This window comes from Aegilops tauschii, chromosome 6, assembly GCF_002575655.3.
Source record: "Aegilops tauschii subsp. strangulata cultivar AL8/78 chromosome 6, Aet v6.0, whole genome shotgun sequence".
NCBI classification, from domain to species: Eukaryota; Viridiplantae; Streptophyta; class Magnoliopsida; order Poales; family Poaceae; genus Aegilops; species Aegilops tauschii.
This window is the reverse complement of record NC_053040.3, coordinates 494,436,986-494,458,273: the sequence shown is the minus strand read 5'-3', so window position 1 is coordinate 494,458,273 and position 21,288 is coordinate 494,436,986. Positions and strand designations below refer to the sequence as shown.

General features: G+C 44.9%; 2 protein-coding genes across 5 annotated transcripts; both read left to right on the top strand.

Moving 5' to 3' along the window:
- The first annotated feature begins 208 nt into the window (after positions 1–208).
- LOC109787269 (F-box only protein 8-like) lies at positions 209–1,372 on the top strand. The gene has a single exon (XM_020345825.1). The coding sequence runs from the start codon at positions 209–211 to the stop codon at positions 1,370–1,372; it is 1,164 nt and encodes a 387-aa protein (XP_020201414.1).
- Positions 1,373–13,156: 11,784 nt separating this feature from the next.
- On the top strand, positions 13,157–21,249 carry LOC109787311 (uncharacterized). Of its 4 annotated transcripts, none has more exons than XM_045230231.2 (6): positions 13,157–13,489; positions 14,041–14,182; positions 14,444–14,625; positions 14,748–19,866; positions 20,320–20,402; positions 20,535–21,249. In XM_045230231.2, the coding sequence occupies exons 1-6, from the start codon at positions 13,274–13,276 to the stop codon at positions 20,676–20,678; spliced, it is 5,886 nt and encodes a 1,961-aa protein (XP_045086166.1). In that variant the 5' UTR covers positions 13,157–13,273; the 3' UTR covers positions 20,679–21,249. The 4 variants fall into 4 exon arrangements, with proteins under 4 accessions (XP_045086166.1, XP_045086167.1, XP_020201463.1 ...); XM_045230232.2 differs by having other exon boundaries at positions 20,320–20,454; XM_020345874.4 differs by having other exon boundaries at positions 14,748–19,959.
- Positions 21,250–21,288: the final 39 nt, after the last annotated feature.

Sequence of the window (21,288 nt, the reverse complement as noted above, 5' to 3'; positions counted from 1 at the left end):
GTATGTTTAGACGTGGTTGTTTTGAGTAGGTTTCGGTTGGTCCAACCTGGTCATATATACGTGTATGTTATGACTCATTGTTCTACTATTACACCAGAAGAAAACTACGTACGTACATACCGATTCTGCTTGCCTTCTCTCCAAAAACAAAAAGGCGACATCGATCACCAACGTCGATCGTAACCAACTCAGCGAGAGGCAGCAATTAATGGCGGCTTTGCCCGACGATATACTGACCGAGGTCTTCTCCTACCTGCCGGCCAAGTCGGTCCGCTTCTTTCGGAGCCTGTCGCGTTCGTGGCGCGCCACCCTCTCGTCCGCGTCCTTCCTCCATCTCCATCGCCGGCGAGCCAACAGGCCGGGCCAGCTCAAGGTCTTCTTCAGCCCTTCCGACAAGATGTTGCACGAAGATGGACCGTCATCATACTTCTACGCCTCGCAACCCGGTGGCGCACCTGCGGCCAAGCTCACGCCCCACAGGTTCCGCTGGCCGGCTCCGCTCACCAGGCCCCTCCATGGCCTCGTCCTTGTCCGCTGCGACATCACCGGCTACCACGTCTGCAACCCTTCTACGGGGGAAGCCGTGGCTCTCCCCGACACCGCACTGCCGTTGAAGATGGCTAAATATGTACCATTCTACGTCGAGAACATCGCATACGGCCTTGGTTACTGCTCGGTGACCGACAAGTACAAGGTAGTACGCATATTCAGCGGCCCTCGCGCCCCGACCCGCTGCGAGGTCGTTGTCCTTGGCGGTCGGCCGTACTGGAGGAGTATTGGTGAATGGTGGACTGTTGGCCACTCTCCTCCCACGTGCACCGTGGATGAGAAGAACCCGGGCGTATTCCTTGACGGGCGTCTGCACTTCCTTTGCCATGGTTGTCGCATTGTCTCTTTCAATGTTAGCAGCGAGACCTTTGGCGCGCTCGAGCCACCACCAAATCCGTGGGTGCATGTGCATGCTTCGGCCAGAATGACCGAACTAGATGGGTGCCTATGCGTCTCCTACGTAAATATCCGTCAAGGCCTATACCATATATGGGTGCTAAGGGATTACGCGAAACCACATCGGCGGTGGGAGCAGCTTTGTCGCATCGATCTGACGTCTTGGACAAAATCTTACCGGATGCAGTTGTGCTCCCCCTGGATGGCTCCACTTGGCATGTACAATGGAGAGAATGGACAGACGAGGATCATGTTGGCTGCGGGTGCTAGCCAGGTGTTTGCTGTAAATGTACCTGACGGTGATGCACTAGAGATCCTATTCTGCCCGGTCGAGGACGAGGCAATTGCTGGCAGCTTTGATGGCCACGGTGAGCCTAGGTTGGGGCTACTCGAGGAGAGCCTCACGACTCCTTTTCCTTTTGAATGAGGTGATGCGCAATTTGGGATACGGTTGTTACCCAAGTGACTTGATTCTCCCCATCATCCTTTACCTTTTTTGCTTAGTGCATAATGGTTGTTGTGCCTCTTGTATCTTTTGCAAAAGCACACAGCTTCTTTTCCCTTGGCAATTTTAGTTGAGCTTAATTACCCCGGGTGATCTCATCCACCTTTTTTGTAAGTGATCTCGTCGACTTTGTTTTGACGGTGTGGTAAAATCTATACGTGAGGTATATATTGCAATACAACTTATAGTGAGCCGGTCGACGCCTGGACACTTCATGGGCGCGCTCCAGCCCGCCGTGGCGGAGGAATAAGAGTAGGCGTACACAAACCGGTTGTTTGAGCGGAAGGCGCTGAAAAAGCACACGAAAAGCCGGCGCTGGTTCCATGAGAAGCATGTACCCCGTCACATCTCTCCCTAGGTGGTCGTGTGCCAGGCCAGCGGTAGGCGGTGAGAGGAGGTGCACGTAGCCAATAAGAGGTTGGCTCACCGCCAGGTGGAGCTCCCCGAAGTCAAGCGGCCTAGGCAAGAGGCGCGTGAGGAGAAGTCCGCAGTGCGACACAAGGGGCTTGGCATAGTTGAAGAGGCCATCAACGTTGGGGACAAAGGAGGAGGTGAAACCCTGCCTGAGACGCCGAGATGGCGCGTGGAGCCTCATGAACTGCGGTGGGCAGTCAGATTTCTTCTCTTGGGCCTCCGGAGACATTCTGGTCGAAAGACCCGAGGACGAAGGTGGCGTGATAGGTTATGTCACGTTCATGTACGTTCCAACTTGCATTGGTAGGCTATATATAGGTCTAGAGTCATTGATCTATTATTACATCTAGTACTTGTACTCCAGAAACCTGCTTGGTAAGCATCGTACTATGATTAGGGGGTGTTTGGTTCAGAAGTCTTAGGACTTTTTCTAGTCCCAGGGACTAATCAAAAAAGACTTTCTAGTAGAGTCTTTTTCTAGTCACCGTAGAAAAAGTCCCTCCCGTTTGGTTCCTAGGGACTTTTTAGAGACTTTTTCTAGTCTCTGGGACTAAAAAGTCCCTGAACCAAACACGCCCTTAGATTAGGTAGCAACCGACCAATCGAGTAGTAAATTCAACGTCGATTGTGTGACCCGGTGCATCTCGGCGTAAAGTGCTTCGACGGGATTGCAACGGCAACGAACAAAACCAATGCAGCTTCTTGCTTCACCCGTCGTCGTTGACGGCCATCGTCGCAGGAAAGTACTCCTTGGACACCACGTTGCGGACTCGATCGTGGACATCGCCAACTCCGTAATTCAGCGAGAGACCACACTGGCGGCTTTGCCCGATGAAATCCTCAAGAGTTCTTCTCTTACCTGCCGACCAAGTCGATCGGCCGCCTTAGCATCCTGTCGCGTTCATGGTGCGCCACGCTGTCGTCGGCGTCCTTCCAAGATCTCCACCGCCGCCGAGCCAACAGGCCAGGCCAGCTCAAGGTCTTCTTCAGCACTAACACTAACGACGAGACATTAGAGGAAGATGGATCATCGTACTTCTACGCCTGGCAGCCTGGTGGTGCACCGCCCACAAAACTCATGGTCCACAAGTTCCAACGGCCGGCTCTTCTCACCAGGCCCCTCCATGGCCTCGTCCTCATCAACTGTGCCGACACCGGGTACCATGACGTTAACCCTTCCACTGGTGAAGCCCTAGCTCTCCCAACACAGTCCTACCGGCGAAGATGACCAACCGTCTACCATTCTTCGACCGGTGCGTGACATATGGCCTCGGTTTCTGCTGGGTCAACGACAAGTACAAGGCGGTGCGCCTATTCAGCAGCAACTACAAAGGCGGCAAGACCTGCTGTGAGGTCTTCGTCCTCGGTGTCGCACCGTACTGGAGGCCTATATATTGCCTCTCGTAAACCCTTTGAGTGTTGGTCACATGGCGATGCGAATTATGGGTGTTAATCACATGGTGATGTGAACTATTGGTGTTAAATCACATGGCGATGTGAACTAGATTATTGACTCTAGTGCAATTGGGAGACTGAAGGAAATATGCCCTAGAGGCAATAATAAAGTTATTATTTTATTTCCTTATATCATGATAAATGTTTATTATTCATGCTAGAATTGTATTAACCGGAAACTTGATACATGTGTGAATACATAGACAAAACAAAGTGTCCCTAGTATGCCTCTACTAGACTAGCTCGTTAATCAAATATGGTTAAGTTTCCTGACCATAGACATGTGTTGTCATTTGATGAACGGGATCACATCATTAGGAGAATGATGTGATGGACAAGACCCCATCCGTTAGCTTAGCATAATGATCGTTAAGTTTTATTGCTATTGCTTTCTTCATGACTTATACATGTTCCTCTCACTATAAGATTATGCAACTCCCGAGTACCAGAGGAACACCTTGTGTGCTATCAAACGTCACAACGTAACTGGGTGATTATAAAAATGCTCTACAGGTGTCTCCGAAGGTGTTTGTTGGGTTGGCATAGATCAAGATTAGGATTTCTCACTCCGTGTATCGGAGAGGTATCTCTGGGCCCTCTCGGTAATGCTCATCACTATAAGCCTTGCAAGCAATGTGACTAATGAGTTAGTTACGGGATGCTGCATTACGGAACGAGTAAACAGACTTGCCGGTAACGAGATTGAACTAGGTATGATGATACCGACGATCGAATCTCGGGCAAGTAACATACCGATGACAAAGGGAACATCATATGTTGTTACGCGGTTTGACCGATAAAGATCTTTGTAGAATATGTAGGAGCCAATATGAGCATCTAGGTTCCACTATTGGTTATTGACCGGAGATGTGTCTCGGTCATGTCTGCATAGTTCTCGAACCCGTAGGGTCCGCACGCTTAACGTTCGATGACGATTTGTATTATGAGTTATGTGATTTGATGATCAAAGTTTGTTCGGAGTCCCGGATGGGATCACGGACATAACGAGGAGTCTCGAAATGGTCGAGACGTAAAGATTCATATATTGGAAGGCTATATTCGGACATCGGAATAGTTCCGAGTGATTCGGGTATTTTTCGGAGAACCGGGGAGTTACGGGAATTCACCGGGGAAGTATTGGGCCTTATTGGGCTTTAGTGAAAAGGATAGAAGGTCCACAAGGGGAGGCAGCGCGCCACCCATGGGCTGGTCCGAATTGGACTAGGAGGGGGCGGCGCCCCCCTCTTTCCTTCTCCCTCTCCTCCTCCTTCCCTCTCTCCACCTCTTGGAAAAGGAAGGGGACTCCAACTAGGATTGGGAATCCTAGTTGGACTCCCCCTATAGGCGCGCCCCTCCTAGGCCGGCCTCCTCCTCCTCCCTCCTTTATATACGGGGGAGGGGGGCACCCCAAAGACCAACCAAGCCTTCTCTTAGCCGTGTGCGGTGCCCCCTCCACAGTTACACACCTCGGTCATACTGTCGTAGTGCTTAGGCGAAGCCCTGCGCCGGTACATCATCATCACCGTCGCCACGCCGTCGTGCTGACGGAACTCTCCCTCGGCCTCAACTGCGTCAAGAGCTCGAGGGACGTTATCGAGCTGAACGTGTGCTGAACGCGGAGGTGCCGTACGTTCGGTACTTGGATCGGTTGGATCGCGAAGACGTTCGACTACATCAACCGCGTTACTAAACGCTTCCGCTTTCAGTCTACGAGGGTATGTGGACACACTCTCCCCTCTCGTTGCTATGCGTATCCTAGATAGATCTTGCGTGATCGTAGGAAATTTTTGAAATTACTGCGTTCCCCATCAGTGGTATTAGAGCCAGGTCTATGCGTAGATGTTATATGCAGGAGTAGAACACAAAGAGTTGTGGGCGATAATAGTCATACTGCTTACCAGCAACGTCTTACTTAGATTCGGCGGTATTGTTGGATGAAACGGCCCAGACCGACATTACATGACCGCGTTCATGAGACTGGTTCTACCGACGTGCTTCGCACACATGTGGCTAGTGGGTGTCTATTTCTCCAACTTTAGTTGAATCGATTTTGACTACGCTCGGTCCTTGTTGAAGGTTAAAACAGCACACTTGACGAAAAATCGTTGTGGTTTTGATACGTAGGTAAGAATGATTCTTGCTAGAAGCCCATAGCAGCCACGTAAAACTTGAAACAATAAAGTAGAGGATGTCTAACTTGTTTTTGCAGGGCTTGCTGTGATGTGATATGGTCAAGACGTGATGATATATAAAATGTTGTATGATATGATCATATTTTGTAAAAGTTATCGGCAACTGGCAGGAGCCTTATGGTTGTCGCTTTATTGTATGAAATGCAATCGCCATGTAATTGCTTTACTTTATCACTAAGCGGTAGCGATAGTCGTAGAAGCAATAGCTGGCGAGACGACAACGATGCTACATTGGAGATCAAGGTGTCAAACCGGTGATGATGGTGATCATGACGGTGCTTTGAAGATGGAGATCAAAGACACAAGATGATGATGGCCATATCATATCACTTATATTGATTGCATGTGATGTTTATCCTTTATGCATCTTATTTTGCTTAGTACAGCGATAGCATTATAAGATGATCTCTCACTAAATTTTAAGGTATAAGTGTTCTCCCTGAGTATGCACCGTTGCTACAGTTCGTCGTGCCGAGACACCACGTGATGATCGGGTGTGATAAGCTCTACGTTCACATACAACGAGTGCAAGCCAGTTTTGCACACGTAGAATACTCGGGTTAAACTTGATGAGCCTAGCATATGAAGATATGGCCTTGGAACACTGAGACCGAAAGGTCGAGCGTGAATCATATAGTGGATATAATCAACATAGTGATGTTCACCATTGAAAACTACTCCATCTCACGTGATGATCGGACATGGTTTAGTTGATTTGGATCACGTGATCATTTAGATGACTCGAGGGATGTCTATCTAAGTGGGAGTTCTTAAGTAATATGATTAATTGAACCTTAATTTATCATGAACTTGGTCCTGATAGTATTTGCATATCTATGTTGTAGATCAATAGCTCGCGTATAGCTCCCCTGTTTTATTTTTGATATGTTCCTAGAGAAAACTAAGTTGAAAAATGATAGTAGCAATGATGCGGACTAGGTCCGTGATCTAAGGATTATCCTCATTGCTGCACAGAAGAATTATGTCCTTGATGCACCGCTAGGTGACGGACCTATTGCAGGAGCAGATGCAGACGTTATGAACGTTTGGCAAGCTCGGCATGATGACTACTTGATAGTTTACTGCGCCATGCTTTACGGCTTAAAACCGGGACTTCAAAAACGTTTTGAACGCCACGGAGCATATAAGATGTTCCAAGAGTTTAAATTAGTATTTTAGACCCATGCCCGTGTCGAGAGGTATGAGACCTCTGATAGTACTTTGCCTATAAGATGTAGGAGAATAGCTCAACTAGTGAGCATGTGCTCAGATTGTCTAGGTACTACAATCGCTTGAATCAAGTGGGAGTTAATCTTCCAGATAATATAGTGATTGATAGTGTTGTCTAGTCACTATCACCAAGCTACTAGAACTTCGTGATGAACTATAATATGCAAGGGATGACGAAAACGATTCCCGACCTCTTCGCGATGCTGAAATCGGCGAAGGTAGAAATCAAGAAAAAGTATCAAGTGTTGATGGTTGACAAGACCACTAGTTTCAAGTAAAAGGGCAAAGGAAAAGAAAGGGAACTTCAAGAAGAATGGCAAGCAAGTTGCCACTCCCATGAAGAAACCCAAAGGTAGACCCAAGCCTGAAACTGAGTGCTTCTACTGCAAAGGAAATGGTCGCTGGAAGTGGAACTATCCTAGATACTTGGTGGATAAGAAAGATGGCAAAGTGAACAAAGCTATATTTCATATACATGTTATTGATGTATACTTTACTAGTGTTTATAGCAACCCCTCGGTATTTGATATTGTTTCAGTGGCTAAGAGTAGTAACACGAAAACAGAAGTTGTAAGATAAACAGAGACTAGTTAAGGAAGAGGTGACGATGTGTATTGGAAATAATTCCAAGGTTGATAAGATCACCATCGCACACTCCTTTTACCTTCGGGATTAGTGTTGAACCTAAAATAAATGTTATTTGGTGTTTGCGTTGAGCATGAATATGATTGGATCATGTTTATTGAAATATGGTTATTCATTTAAGTCAAAGAATAATTGTTGTTCTGTTTACATGAATAAAACCTTCTATGGTCATACACTTAACATAAATGGTTTATTGAATCTCGATCGTAGTGATACACATATTCATAATATTGAAGCCAAAAGATGCAAGGTTAATAATGATAGTGCAACTTATTTGTGGCACTTCCGTTTAGGTCATATTGGTGTAAAGCGCATGAAGAAACTCCATGCTGATGGGCTTTTGGAATAACTTGATGCTTGCGAACCATGCCTAATGGGCAAGATGACTAAGACTCCGTTCTCCGGAACAATGAAATGAGCAACTAACTTTTTGGAAATAATACAAATTGATGTATGCGGTCCGATGAGTGTTGAGGCTCGCGGCGGGTATCATTACTTTCTGACCTTCACAGATGATTTCAGCGGATATGGGTATATCTACTTAATGAAACACAAGTCTGAAACATTTGAAAAGTTCAAAGAATTTCAGAGTGAAGTGGAGAATCATCGTAACAACAAAATAAAGTTTCTACGATCTGATCGCGGAGGCGAATATTTGAAGTTACGAGTTTGGCCTTTATTTAAAACAATGTGAAATAGTTTCACAACTCATGCCACCTGGAACACCACAGCGTAATGGTGTGCCCGAACGTCGTAAATGTACTTTATTGGATATTGTGCGATCTATGATGTCTCTTACAGATTTACCACTATCGTTTTGGGATTATGCATTAGAGACAGCTGCATTCACGTTTAATAGGGCATCATCTAAATCCATTGAGATGACATGTATGAACTGTGGTTTGGTAAGAAACCTAAGCTGTCATTTCTTAAAGTTTGGAGTTGCGATGCTTGTGTGAAAAAGATTCAACCTGATAAGATCAAACCCAAATCGGAGAAGTGTGTCTTCATAGGATATCCAAAAGAGACTATTGGGTACACCTTCTATCACAGATCCGAAGGCAAGATCTTTGTTGCTAAGAATGAATCCTTTCTAGAGAAGGAGTTTCTCTCGAAAGAAGTGAGTGGGAGAAAAGTAGAACTTGATGAGGTAATTGTACCTACTCTTGAATTGGAAAGTAGTTCATCACAAAAATCAGTTCCAGTGATTCCTACACCAATTAGTGAGGAAGTTAATGATGATGATCATGAAACTTCAGATCAAGTTACTACCAAACCTCGTAGGTCAACCAGAGTATGTTCCGCACCAGAGTGGTAAGGTAATCCTGTTCTGGACATCATGTTACTAGACCATGACGAACCTACGAACTATGAGGAAGCGATGATGAGCCCAGATTCCGCGAAATGGCTCGAAGCCATGAAATCTGAGATGGGATCCATGTATGAGAACAAAGTATAGACTTTGGTGAACTTGTCCGATGATCGGCAAGCCATAGAGAATAAATGGATCTTCAAGAGGAAGACGAACACTGATAGTAGTGTCATTATCTACAAAGCTAGACTTGTCGGAAAAAGATTTTTGACAAGTTCAAGGTGTTGATTACGGTGAGATTTTCTCACTCGTAGCGATGATGAAGTCTGTCCGAATCATGTTAGCAATTGCCGCATTTTATGAAATCTGGCAAATGGATATAAAAACTACATTCCTTAATGGATTTATTAAAGAAAACTTGTATATGATGCAACCAGAAGGTTTTGTCAATCCTAAAGGTGCTAACAAAATGTGCAAGCTCCAGCAATCCACCTATGGACTGGTGCAAGTATCTCAGAGTTGGAATATACGCTTTGATGAGTTGATCAAAGCATATAGTTTTATACAGACTTACGGTGAAGCCTGTATTTGCAAGAAAGTGAGTGGGAGTACTATAGCCTTTCTGATAAGTATATGTAAGTGACATATTGTTGATCGGAAATGATGTAGAATTTTCTGAAAAGCGTAAAGGAGTGTTTGAAAGGAGTTTTTCAAAGAAAGACCTCGGTGAAGCTGCTTACACATTGAGCATCAAGATCTATAGAGATAGATCAAGACGCTTGATAAGATTTTTCAATGAGTGCATACCTTGACAAGATTTTGAAGTAGTTCAAAATGGAACAGTCAAAAAAGGAGTTCTTGCCTGTGTTGCAAGGTGTGAAATTGAGTAAGACTCAAAACCCGACCACCGCAGAAAATAGAAAGAGAATGAAAGTCATTCCCTATGCCTTAGTCACAGGTTCTATAAAGTATGCTATACTGTGTACCAGACCTATTGTGTACCTCACCATAAGTTTGGCAAGAGGGTACAATAATGATCCGGGAGTGGATCACTGGACAGCGGTCAAAATTATCCTTAGTAGAATAAGGAAATATTTCTTGATTATGGAGGTGATAAAGTGTACATCGTAAAGAGTTACGTCGATGCAAGCTTTGACACCGATCTAGATGACTCTGAGTCTCGATCTAGATACATATTGAAAGTGGAAGCAATTAGCTAGAGTAGCTCAGTGCAGAGCATTATAGACATAGAAATTTGCAAAATACATACGGATCTGAATGTTGCAGATTAGTAGACTAAAATTTATCTCACAAGCAAAACATGATCACACTTTAGTGCTCTTGGGTGTTAATCACATAGCGATGTGAACTAGATTATTGACTCTTGTAAACCCTTTGAGTGTTGGTCACATGGCGATGCGAACTATGGGTGTTAATCACATGGTGATGTGAACTATTGGTGTTAAATCACATGGCGATGTGAACTAGATTATTGACTCTAGTGCAATTGGTAGACTGAAGGAAATATGCCCTAGAGGCAATAATAAAGTTATTATTTTATTTCCTTATATCATGATAAATGTTTATTATTCATGCTAGAATTGTATTAACCGGAAACTTGATACATGTGTGAATACATAGACAAAACAAAGTGTCCCTAGTATGCCTCTACTAGACTAGCTCGTTAATCAAATATGGTTAAGTTTCATGACCATAGACATGTGTTGTCATTTGATGAACGGGATCACATCATTAGGAGAATGATGTGATGGACAAGACCCCATCCGTTAGCTTAGCATAATGATCGTTAAGTTTTATTGCTATTGCTTTCTTCATGACTTATACATGTTCCTCTAACTATAAGATTATGCAACTCCCGAGTACCGGAGGAACACCTTGTGTGCTATCCAACGTCACAACGTAACTGGGTGATTATAAAGATGCTCTACAGGTGTCTCCGAAGGTGTTTGTTGGGTTGGCATAGATCAAGATTAGGATTTCTCACTCCGTGTATCGGAGAGGTATCTCTGGGCCCTCTCGGTAATGCTCATCACTATAAGCCTTGCAAGCAATGTGACTAATGAGTTAGTTACGGGATGATGCATTACGGAACGAGTAAAGGGACTTGCCGGTAACGAGATTGAACTAGGTATGATGATACCGACGATCGAATCTCGGGCAAGTATCATACCAATGACAAAGGGAACAACATATGTTGTTATGCGGTTTGACCGATAAAGATCTTCGTAGAATATGTAGGAGCCAATATGAGCATCCAGGTTCCACTATTGGTTATTGACCGGAGATGTGTCTCAGTCATGTCTGCATAGTTCTCGAACCCGTAGGGTCCGCACGCTTAACGTTCGATGACGATTTGTATTATGAGTTATGTGATTTGATGACCAAAGTTTGTTCGGAGTCCCGGATGAGATCACGGACATAACGAGGAGTCTCGAAATGGTCGAGAGGTAAAGATTCATATATTGAAAGGCTATATTCGGACATCGGAATAGTTCCGAGTGATTCGGGTATTTTTCGGAGAACCGGGGAGTTACGGGAATTCACCGGGGGAAGTATTGGGCCTTATTGGGCTTTAGTGGAAAGGAGAGAAGGGCCACAAGGGAGGCAGCGCGCCACCCATGGGCTAGTCCGAATTGGACTAGGAGGGGGCGGCGCCCCCTCTTTCCTTCTCCCTCTCCTCCTCCTTCCCTCTCTCCACCTCTTGGAAAAGGAAGGGGACTCCAACTAGGATTGGGAATCCTAGTTGGACTCCCCCTATAGGCGCGCCCCTCCTAGGCCGGCCTCCTCCTTCTCCCTCCTTTATATACGGGGGAGGGGGGCACCCCAAAGACCAACCAAGCCTTCTCTTAGCCGTGTGCGGTGCCCCCTTCACAGTTACACACCTCGGTCATATCGTCGTAGTGCTTAAGCGAAGCCCTGCGCCGGTAACATCATCATCATCGTCGCCACGCCGTCGTGCTGACGGAACTCTCCCTCGGCCTCAACTGGATCAAGAGCTCGAGGGACGTCATCGAGCTGAACGTGTGCTGAACGCGGAGGTGCCGTACGTTCGGTACTTGGATCGGTTGGATCGCGAAGACGTTCGACTACATCAACCGCGTTACTAAACGCTTCCGCTTTCGGTCTACGAGAGTACATGGACACACACTCCCCTCTCGTTGATATGCGTCTTCTAGATAGATCTTGCGTGATCGTAGGGAATTTTTGAAATTACTGCGTTCCCCGTCAGTATCCATGAGTGGGGAACACCCCTTTATCAGTACATATCATTTTTTATTTAACTATGCATATTCAAGTTATAAACACCCCTTTATCCAAAGATTGTTCCAAAACTCGCCTTTATCCACTGCATGCTTAGCTCGCTGGTGCCAATTACTTGGCCCGTTCCAAAATAGATGACTCAACTTTGTACTAACTTTAGTACAAAATTAATATAAAATTGGGTTATCTATTTTGAAATGGAGGGAGCAGTAATTAACTCCGCTCTATCCACTTCCTTAGCCACCGCCCGATATGAAGCATGCTTCGTTCAGAATGATTGCGTCTACCACAAACCGTCGTCATGGCTCGTGCCATATATGGCTGCTGAGGGATTACGCTAACCAACAACAACGTTGGGAGCAACTTTGTCAAATTGATCCAACGGCTTGGACATAATTAACTCGGCAGGTACTTGCAAGGTGTTTGCTCTCAACATACCTAACGGCGATGAACCGGAGATCCTATTCAGCCCGGACGAGGATGAGGCGATTGGCGGCAGCTTTCACGACCACAATAAGCCTAGCTTAAATTAGGATTATTTGAGCAGAGCCTCGCGCGGCCAATGGAATGAGGTGATGCGCAATTGAGAAGATAGTTGTTTCCCAATCCATCTTTTTGCTTTCTTTTTGTATGCCACTTGTATCTTTTGCAAAGACATGCATGCAGTTACTTCTCCCTCTTTGTTTTGAAGGAACAAATTTAAGAAAAGAAGAGAAGCACACAGGTGAGGATGGACGATGGAGAAAATGTGGCCCTTTTTTGTTTTCAAGGAACAAATTTAAGAGAACATTGTGTCGTGGAGCCGGTTCCCTCGAAAGGAAAAGAAATACCGTGCCACAGACCTGCAACATCTATGAAAAAGATGATATGTTTATTTCTCTTGTTTGAGAGAGCTTTTGTTGGTATCACTCCGCAATGCAAGAGGAGGAGGAGGATGACCACAACGCCAAAGATGGTATATTCCACATTTTCACTAGTCATAAAAAATGTGCACGCATCTCAGTGAAATAGATGATGCGCCAACCATGGACCTACATGCACGCAGCCGGCTCTAGCCGGGTGAAATACCGGGTAAATAAAAAGCAGGGAAAAACAAGTAATAGAGCATGCTAGCTCCTCACCTTATGCTTGAGCTAATAATTTTGCCAGCTAATAATAAAAAAAGAAAAGCAAAGAAAAAAGGGCAGAAGAAAAAGGAGAAAGGAAGAGGAAGGTGGCGTAGTGCAGCGGTGGTGGTGGGCGTCGACGTCTCTGATTGGTCAGAAGCCAAAATTCCATTCCAGATTCCCACCCATGGCCGCCGCCGGCGACGACGCGCCCGCGGGGCTCTTCTCCGGCGTCTGGTCCCGCCTCCACGCCGCGGCCTCCGTCTGGCGCCGCCGGGGCCAGGCCTCCCGCGACGGCGAGGGGGAGGAGGAGGAGTCCACCGTGCGGTCGCGCCTGGCGAGGCGGGCCGCGGCGGCGCGGCGGGTCGGACGGAAGCTCGCCTTCGTCTCCTTCAACCTCGAGGTGAGCTAGCTCGTGCTCTGGCTCTCTCCCAAGGGAGATTGGTTGAGGTGGGGCGCGCTTCAGGTGGTTGCTTGTATGCGCAAGCCAAGTCAAGCAGTCAGCCAGCTCGCCGTTGCTAGTAGTCACGATCACGGATGAGTTCTTAGTTCTTACTTTGCCCGGAGAAATCAAGTAGTATCTACCGGTGAAATAGGCTGGAGTAATTCACCTCCAGTTCTTTGGACAAATTGAATTACAAACCAGAGTTATTCAGTGATCATTAATTTAGTATTCGTCGGCTCTTCATGTAGATGTAGCGACGACGCACGCACAACTGGACCGCACAATCTGTGACGTTCTTGCTTGTTTCAAACTTGTAACTACTCCTGCCCAGAAACAATTTATGCCTGTTCAACTAGAATGGACAATCTGTTCTGTTTTTGTTATTTCAGAAACAATTTATGCATGTTTGCCTACTTGTGACAGAGATAGTAGGCTGCGGTATTTTACCTGTTAGCTGTTTCGGCGCAGGGGTCTGAACAGATGGTTCATTTGTCTTTTGCATTGAGCAGGTGCTGGTATTCGTTTACGCGTTCTGGAGGGCGAGGAGGCGGAGTCTGACCTGGAGGCAGCCCATCCAGGTGCTGCCCGTGCTCGCGGTCCCTGCTCTCGCCACGCTCATCTACGCCGCCTTCGTCCGCTTCACCAGAATGCGTAATAATTTTCGCTTCCCATGTCATATCTGGATTTTGACATTCGTTCATGCACGCACCCAAACATATGAATGATGCCGCTAGTGCTAAAGCAGTTATCCTCCCTGGTCACAGGTCACCCAATGTGCAGTTATAAACTTGTTTTTTTTTAAGTTCGAGTAGCAAAATCTTCCCAAACTGCTAAAATGAGTGCCTTGTACGTTCTGATAATGCGTTGGTGACAAGTATCTCCTGAGTGACCCCAGCTAATCTTGCTCCGCAGTTGACCTCAAGGACAATAGAACGCTTGAAAGACTTCAAGAGGACAAGCATCAAGCTGATGGTGAACCAAGGGAGTCAGTTGACCTCAAGGACAAGGAAACGCTTGAAAGACTTCAAGAGGACAAGCAGCGAACTGAGTGTGAACCAAGGGAGTTTGACCGGAACAACCAAAACAATGTCCAGGTCTGTCTGTTTGTTTCAACCTAATGTTCTGCAGATAGTTTTAATCCACCACTGCCTTTTAGTCCTGTTCTTCTGACATCGTCCTTCTAGTTAACATAATCGGTGTTTGTTTGCTGGTGCAGAGCTGTGATGATGTGGACGATGCTAGTAATTCTCTGGTTGGAACTGATTCAGCGGCACAAACTGCTAAGCTTATGAAACATCGCCAGTCGAGCATTAAGCATAGAGATGATGGTGGAGCAGATATGGCTTGGGGTCATAGCAAGGACTTCCAGCCAGCACCCTCGGGTGGACTAAGGATGAGAAGACTGTCAAGTTCAAAAACATACATGACCAGCAGCAGTTTTGTAGAAAGAAGTGTGGAAAAGACTCAGGAAACACCATCTGTCTCTGCACATTTAGATCAGCATGTCCATGTCCCTATTTCCACTGAAGATACTATTTCGTATCCTTTCGATGATTGCCGCAGCATGCATGCTCAACCTGCAGATACCCCTCAAGAATTGTCTGAAGGAGATGGTGACGAAGAAGGGTTTGATGGAATATGGGACATTGTGGAAACTCGTTCCAATTCCAGCAAGGAGAATCCCATATCTCCAGTTGGTTCTCATAATAATTTTTATGACGGAGACGATTCACGCTCCCCTGCATCTTCACCAGACGACTTTGTTGCTCATAATAGCTTAAATGACTTCAGCCCTGACTTGTCTGGTCTGGTACTACCTGCATCAGAAACCTTGAAAATGTTGCCTCCAGAAAGTGTCAGGGAGGAAGCATTGCTTGATCCGCACAAGTCAGAAGTGTTGCATATGTATTCTTTGAGTCCAAAGGAGAGCCCTAGTCCGTATGCAGTCAATGATAAGAAGTTGCCAATCAGTCCTGACATGGGGACCTATTCAGAGTTGCTTGGTGAGGGAGTCGAGGAGACAGAATCGTCCATGTTCCGTATACCAGAGGAAAGTATGCCGCCCTTCATCTCAGAGGAGGTTTTACTGTGCCCACCTGCAGTCAGTAATATCGAACATTGCTTGGGGACTCCAGAGTTCTCTTTGTGCGGTCAAGAGACTGAAAGAGTTGAAGTTGTTGGAAGTGCCAGCTTTACTAATGACAGTCCTGAGTTAATCTTCTTATCCTCTCCAGAGTTAGTTGTGGAGAGTGCTGAGGATGCCATTGAGAAAGAATTATGTGAATTAAACACAAAGGAGGAGAATGCTATTCTCATCAGTATGGAGGAGGAACCTTTGCAAGATCCACTCATAGTCAGTACTAATACTAGTGAACAATGCTTGGAAACTTCAGATGCCTCTTTATGCATTCAAGATGGCAATGCGAGGGAAGTTACTGGAATTATAAACTTTGTTACAGCCAATCCTGAATTAATGCACTCAGCATCTCCAGAGTTACTTGCAGAAGGTGACGATGACTTAAAGGAGGATAAAGCATCTGACTTGCACTTATTGGAGCAGAACGGCCTACCTTTAAACATCGAAAAGCAACCTATTCTGGATTCACTTGTAGCTGATACGGCCGAGGACGTTGAGATAACAGAAGTTCGTGATGTTGTCAAGGAAGGTTTGTTTGAATCAGAAGGCGAGGAAACATTTAGTCATCGGATGCTTGTTGCAGCTTCTTCAAATGGTGATAGTAACACTGAAAATTTGATAACTGACTCAATTGGTGTTCAATTTATTCCAAACGGCGACATAAATGATGCCCTTGAAGGTGGCCAGGAAGCATTTTCTGAGCCACTATACCATGGCACTCACCATTCTGAAGGAATGTTCTTATCTTCAGGGGACATCAATAATGACGAAGTCTATTCTTTGACTCCAATGGAGAGCCCTACTTCGTATGCAGTCAATGACAAGGAACTACCGATCATTCCTGATGTGGAGATCTATCCAGAGTTCTCTGTATGCGGTCAAGAGACTGAGAAAATGGAAGTTGCTGGAAGTGTCAGCTTTATGAATGTCAGTCCTGAGTTGAGCTTCTCATCTTCTCCGGAGTTAGTTGTGGAGGGTGCTGAGGATACCATCGAGAAAGAATTATGTGAATCAAACAGAAAGGAGGACAACGGTATATTCATCAATATGGAGGAGGAAGCTTTGCAAGACCCACTTACAGTCAGTGCCAGTACTGTCGAACAATGCTTGGAAACTTCAGATGTCTCTTTACGCATTCAAGATGCCAATCCTAAATTGATGTACCCACCATCTCCAGAGGTACTTGGAGAATATAATGAAGAATTCAAGGAGGATCAAACGTCTGACTCGCACATACTGGAGCAGAATGGCCTACCTTTTAATTTTGAAAAGGAACCTATTCTGGATTCACCTGTAGCTGATACTGCCGAGGACGTCGAGATAACAGGGGTTCATTATGTTGTCAAGGAAGGTTTTTCTGAGTCAGAAGGCGAGGAAGCATTTAACTATCAAAAGCTTGCTGTCACAGATTCGGAGGATGATAGTGACACTCAAAATTTGATTATTGATTCAATGCCAGTGAAATTCATTCCAAACAGCGACCTAAATGAAGTTCTTGAAGGTGGCCAGGAAGCATTTTCTCAGCCACTACGCCAAAGCACTCGCCATTCTGAAGGAATGTTCTTATCTTCAGCGGAGATCAATAATGATGAAGTCTATTCAAGCAACTCAAATTCATATGCTAATGTGGTGGAAGATGCTGCACCCTCTGAAGGACTTTCTAAGTTTGAAGATGAAATGTCTATTGCCTCTTTGGATACTCCCATCTGCCTGGATGAGGTTAAAAGTGCAGCTATTGTTGACATTGATATAGTCAGTCCTAAACTGAGCCTTCAACCAGAGCTGCATGATGTGGGAGTTGAGGAGAATGAATTGTCCAAGTTCCATGTACCAGAGGAAATCAGAACACCCTTCAATTTGGAGGAGCAAGTTTTGCTATCCCCAGTTGCGGTCAATAATACTGAATACTGCAGGGAGACTCAGGAGTTCTCTTTGTACAATCAAGAGAGTGAGGAAAGGGAAGTTGTTGAAAGTGTCAGCTATATTAAGGTCAGTCCTGAGTCGAGCCTCTTATCCTCTCCAGAGTTTGTTGGAGAGGGTGGTGAGGATGCTAGGGAGAAAGAAACACGCGAATTAAACACAAATGAGGAGAATGAGACACTCATCAATTTGGAGGAGGAACCTTTGCAAGCTGCGCCTGTGGTCAGTACTACTGATCAGTGCTTGGAAACATCAGAGTTTTCTTTATCTAGTGAAGTTCCCAAGACAACGGATGTTCCGGATATTGTTAGCTTTGTTACAACCAGTCCTGAATTAAACTACTCTGCATCTTCAGAGTTACTTTCAGAGGGGGACAGGGACTTACACGAGGATGAAACGTCCGACTTGCACTTACATGAGCAGAAGGCCCTAGCTTTTAATTTGGAGGAGCCTTTTCTGGATCCACTTGTAGTTGATACTGCTGAAGATGCGTTAGTTACATCAGAACTTTTGATACGTAGTGAAGAGGTTAAGATGACAGAAGTTCATGGAGTTGTCGAGGAAGTTTTCTCTGAATCAGAAGACGAGGCAGCGTTTGATCATCGAAACCTTTTTCTTGCCTCTCCAGCTGATGATAGTTCCGCCCAAAATTTGACAAGTAATTCAACATCTGCCCAGGTAATTCCAGACACGAGTGTAAAGGAAGCTTCTCAAGCTGGTCAGCCAGCATTGCTTGAGTCACCACACGAAAGCACTTGTCATTCTGAAGGAGCATTCTTATCTTCAGGTGAGGTCAATCATGATGAAGTGAAAGTCGAAGCACCATTTGCTGGTCAGGAAGGACTTCCTAAGTCTGAAGATGAAATAGCTTTGACTTCTCTAGAGACTTCCATCTTGCTCGATGAGGTTACAACTGCAGAAAATTTGACGGCCAACTCTGGACCTTCTCAGTCTATCCCAGACAGCAACGGTTTTCAATCTCTTCACGACCAGGAACAAGCTCCATCTGAAACACTACAGGACGTTAATTTTCTTATCGAGGGAAGTCACACATCCTCAGATGAGGGCATAAACTCTGAAATATTTTCGCTCTATTCCAGGTCATCTTCATGTGTTTCAGAGATCAACATGCTGGAATCTCTCAGAAGTGGAACATCTTCTGAACCAGAAAATGATCGTGGTTTAAGCTTTGATGAGAGGAACCGTGTGATATTTCACAACCTGCACAGTACAGAAAATTACACAAACAATCCAGCGACTGCTGAATCTATCCTGGAGACCAACATGATTGAAACTCTTAATATTGCTGATGAAACAACTGCTGGTTCACCGCACGAAGTTTCTTCAAACTTTCTGGACTCTTTTGTAGCTCCAGATGTAATCAATGGCATGACACAATCAGATCAACACTTGGACTTATCATCCTCTTCATTTGCTCCAGTGGTTGATGCATTTGAAACATTGCAAAGTGGTCAGGTTTTTTCTGAGCCTCAACTTGAAAATGATGTTACGTTTGAGCAGACCCAAATGTCCCCTAAGGAGGTTGACGATGCTGAAAACTATTTCACCAATACAATTGATGATCCTCAAGATAGTGAGAGAACATCAACTGTAGCTTTGGAAGATGAAGATGATTTAACTCTTCATAAGGCTTACATGTCTCCTGAAGATATCAGCGAAGTCAAAAATTCTTTGGCTGATGATTATGCTTCAGATCTTCCTCACATGCCAGAGAACCACTGCTTCAGCGAAAAAGTATCACCTGACTCTCAGGACCCCTTAAGTTCTGAGGAGAATTTGGTTCATCCAGAGGGTTTGAAAACTGAAAATGATTTAGACGGTGTAAAGTCATCCTTGTATTCTACAGAGGCCAACTTGGCTGAACCTTGTGGCATTGCTCACGAAGGAACTCAGCAACAAGATGAAACCATGTTGGGTTTTGAGGAAGCCAATTCTGAAGATCACTGTGACAATTCAGGGTCCCTAGATATTCCAGATGTCACTGTGGCGGAGAGTCTTCAAGCCGCAGAGAGATCGTCATCTGAGATACTTTACGATGGCATGTTCAGTTTCGAGGGGACGTTAATATCTCTAGATGGTGATGACAATGCTGAGGATTTTCCTAACAATTCAGGTTCTGCTATGCATACTGCACAGACCGATACAACAAGTCTCCCTGGTCTTCAAGAAGGGTCTTTCAAGCCAGAAGATGAAAATGCAGTTAATTCTATCTCCCCGTACGAGGTTGATACTGAAGAATCAAGTAGCTCAAATCGTGGTAATTCCAGCTCCGCTTCATCTCGTAATGGCATCAGCTTCATGGAGGCTCCCCAGCCCCAGGAACTGCCTATAGACGCTGGAAGGAAAAAAGGTGAATGCCTGTGAAAATAACTTTCTGAAAACAGATCCCTGTTATTGCTGTTATTTGATATGCTGCATTGCTTAAAAAATACTTGGATCTGAAATGAGTGGTTTTCATGGAATGATCTGCGCTCACTCATTGTGCACTTGGCTAAGATATACAGAATCTAAAATCAGAAAAAAAGGAGTGCTACGAAAATAGTGATAGTGCTATTTAAAGTGGAAAAGAAAAGGAAACAGTTCAATAACCTTTTTTTTATCGATTATTATACATTACAGCTATATATATGTTCATCGAATCTGTACGGTCACTTCATTGGAGAAAATGAAATTGGATCTTTATTAACAGATGCCTCTTACTCTTATTCAGTTTTCCTCAAGGATAAGGAACCAAAAGACGGTGAATCTGAGGACATGAAAGAGGCTGCCAAAGATTTGGACGACGACCATGAGGTGAGTAGCACTCCCTCAGATGCTGCTTTGAACTTGTATCTTCTTTGTTGAGGTGAGTTGTATGATTTTTTTTAAATCATGATTGAATAAGGTAACTGAACTCCGCTTACTGGTTTGATATGATTTCTGCAGAGGAAACCAGTAGTTACAATCAGTCATAGCACTGGGAGCAGTAATGTATCTGAGCTAGCTGATTTGCAGTACACAGAGTCGGTTGATGGTGATACTGAAACTCTTAGTGCTCCTCTACCTTCATCTGCTGCAACAGATATTTGAAGCAGGTTAAATGATAAAGCTGCACGTGTTTCAGTAGAATGGTCAACAGCTGAATAACCTCACAAGAGCATCTAAAAGCTTGCAACTGGAGCTGGTTCTGTTGTGCTTTTTGTAAAGCTTCTAATACTGGAGAAGTGCAGATTGGAGATTGTTCTTGTTAGTTTTGTGTGCTCAGAGGACGACGGAAAGAAGTCCAATACATTGAGTTTTTGTACAAAGTAATACGGGAGTTCTCAAAATCATCATCTTGAGGTGAAAAATCGGAATCGCCTCTGATAGAGTTGCTTGCGCTTGGAGTGGAAATGCCCTAGTTCTTGCCTTTTGCCATCAAGAATCTAGGATTTGATGAAAGGCAAGGCTATCTTTCATTGTTTTGTCTCTCTTTGTTTTTTAGTTTGGGTTGAAGTTGTATAGTTCTGTATATCTGGGTAAATATACTGCCAGCAGTAGCCCATGTATAATATGTCATAGTGTGATATTCTTTAGGCAGTGGTACTTTGCATGAGTGCCTCATTTGGTGCCTTTTTTTTGTATGAGTTGAAGGGTATTAAAGCATTGCAATTTTACAACAGAAGTTTCTGTTTTGATTTTGGTAATGAGTAAAAGCGAG

Bases quoted from the DNA above. Each gene is read 5' to 3' on its own strand.
- LOC109787269 (XM_020345825.1), top strand. From the start codon at position 209: ATGGCGGCTTTGCCCGACGATATACTGACCGAGGTCTTCTCCTACCTG.
- LOC109787311 (XM_020345874.4), top strand. From the start codon at position 13,274: ATGGCCGCCGCCGGCGACGACGCGCCCGCGGGGCTCTTCTCCGGCGTC. The intron at 13,490-14,040 runs GTGAGCTAGCTC...TGCATTGAGCAG, and splicing joins TCGTCTCCTTCAACCTCGAG to GTGCTGGTATTCGTTTACGC. The intron at 14,183-14,443 runs GTAATAATTTTC...CTTGCTCCGCAG, and splicing joins CGTCCGCTTCACCAGAATGC to TTGACCTCAAGGACAATAGA.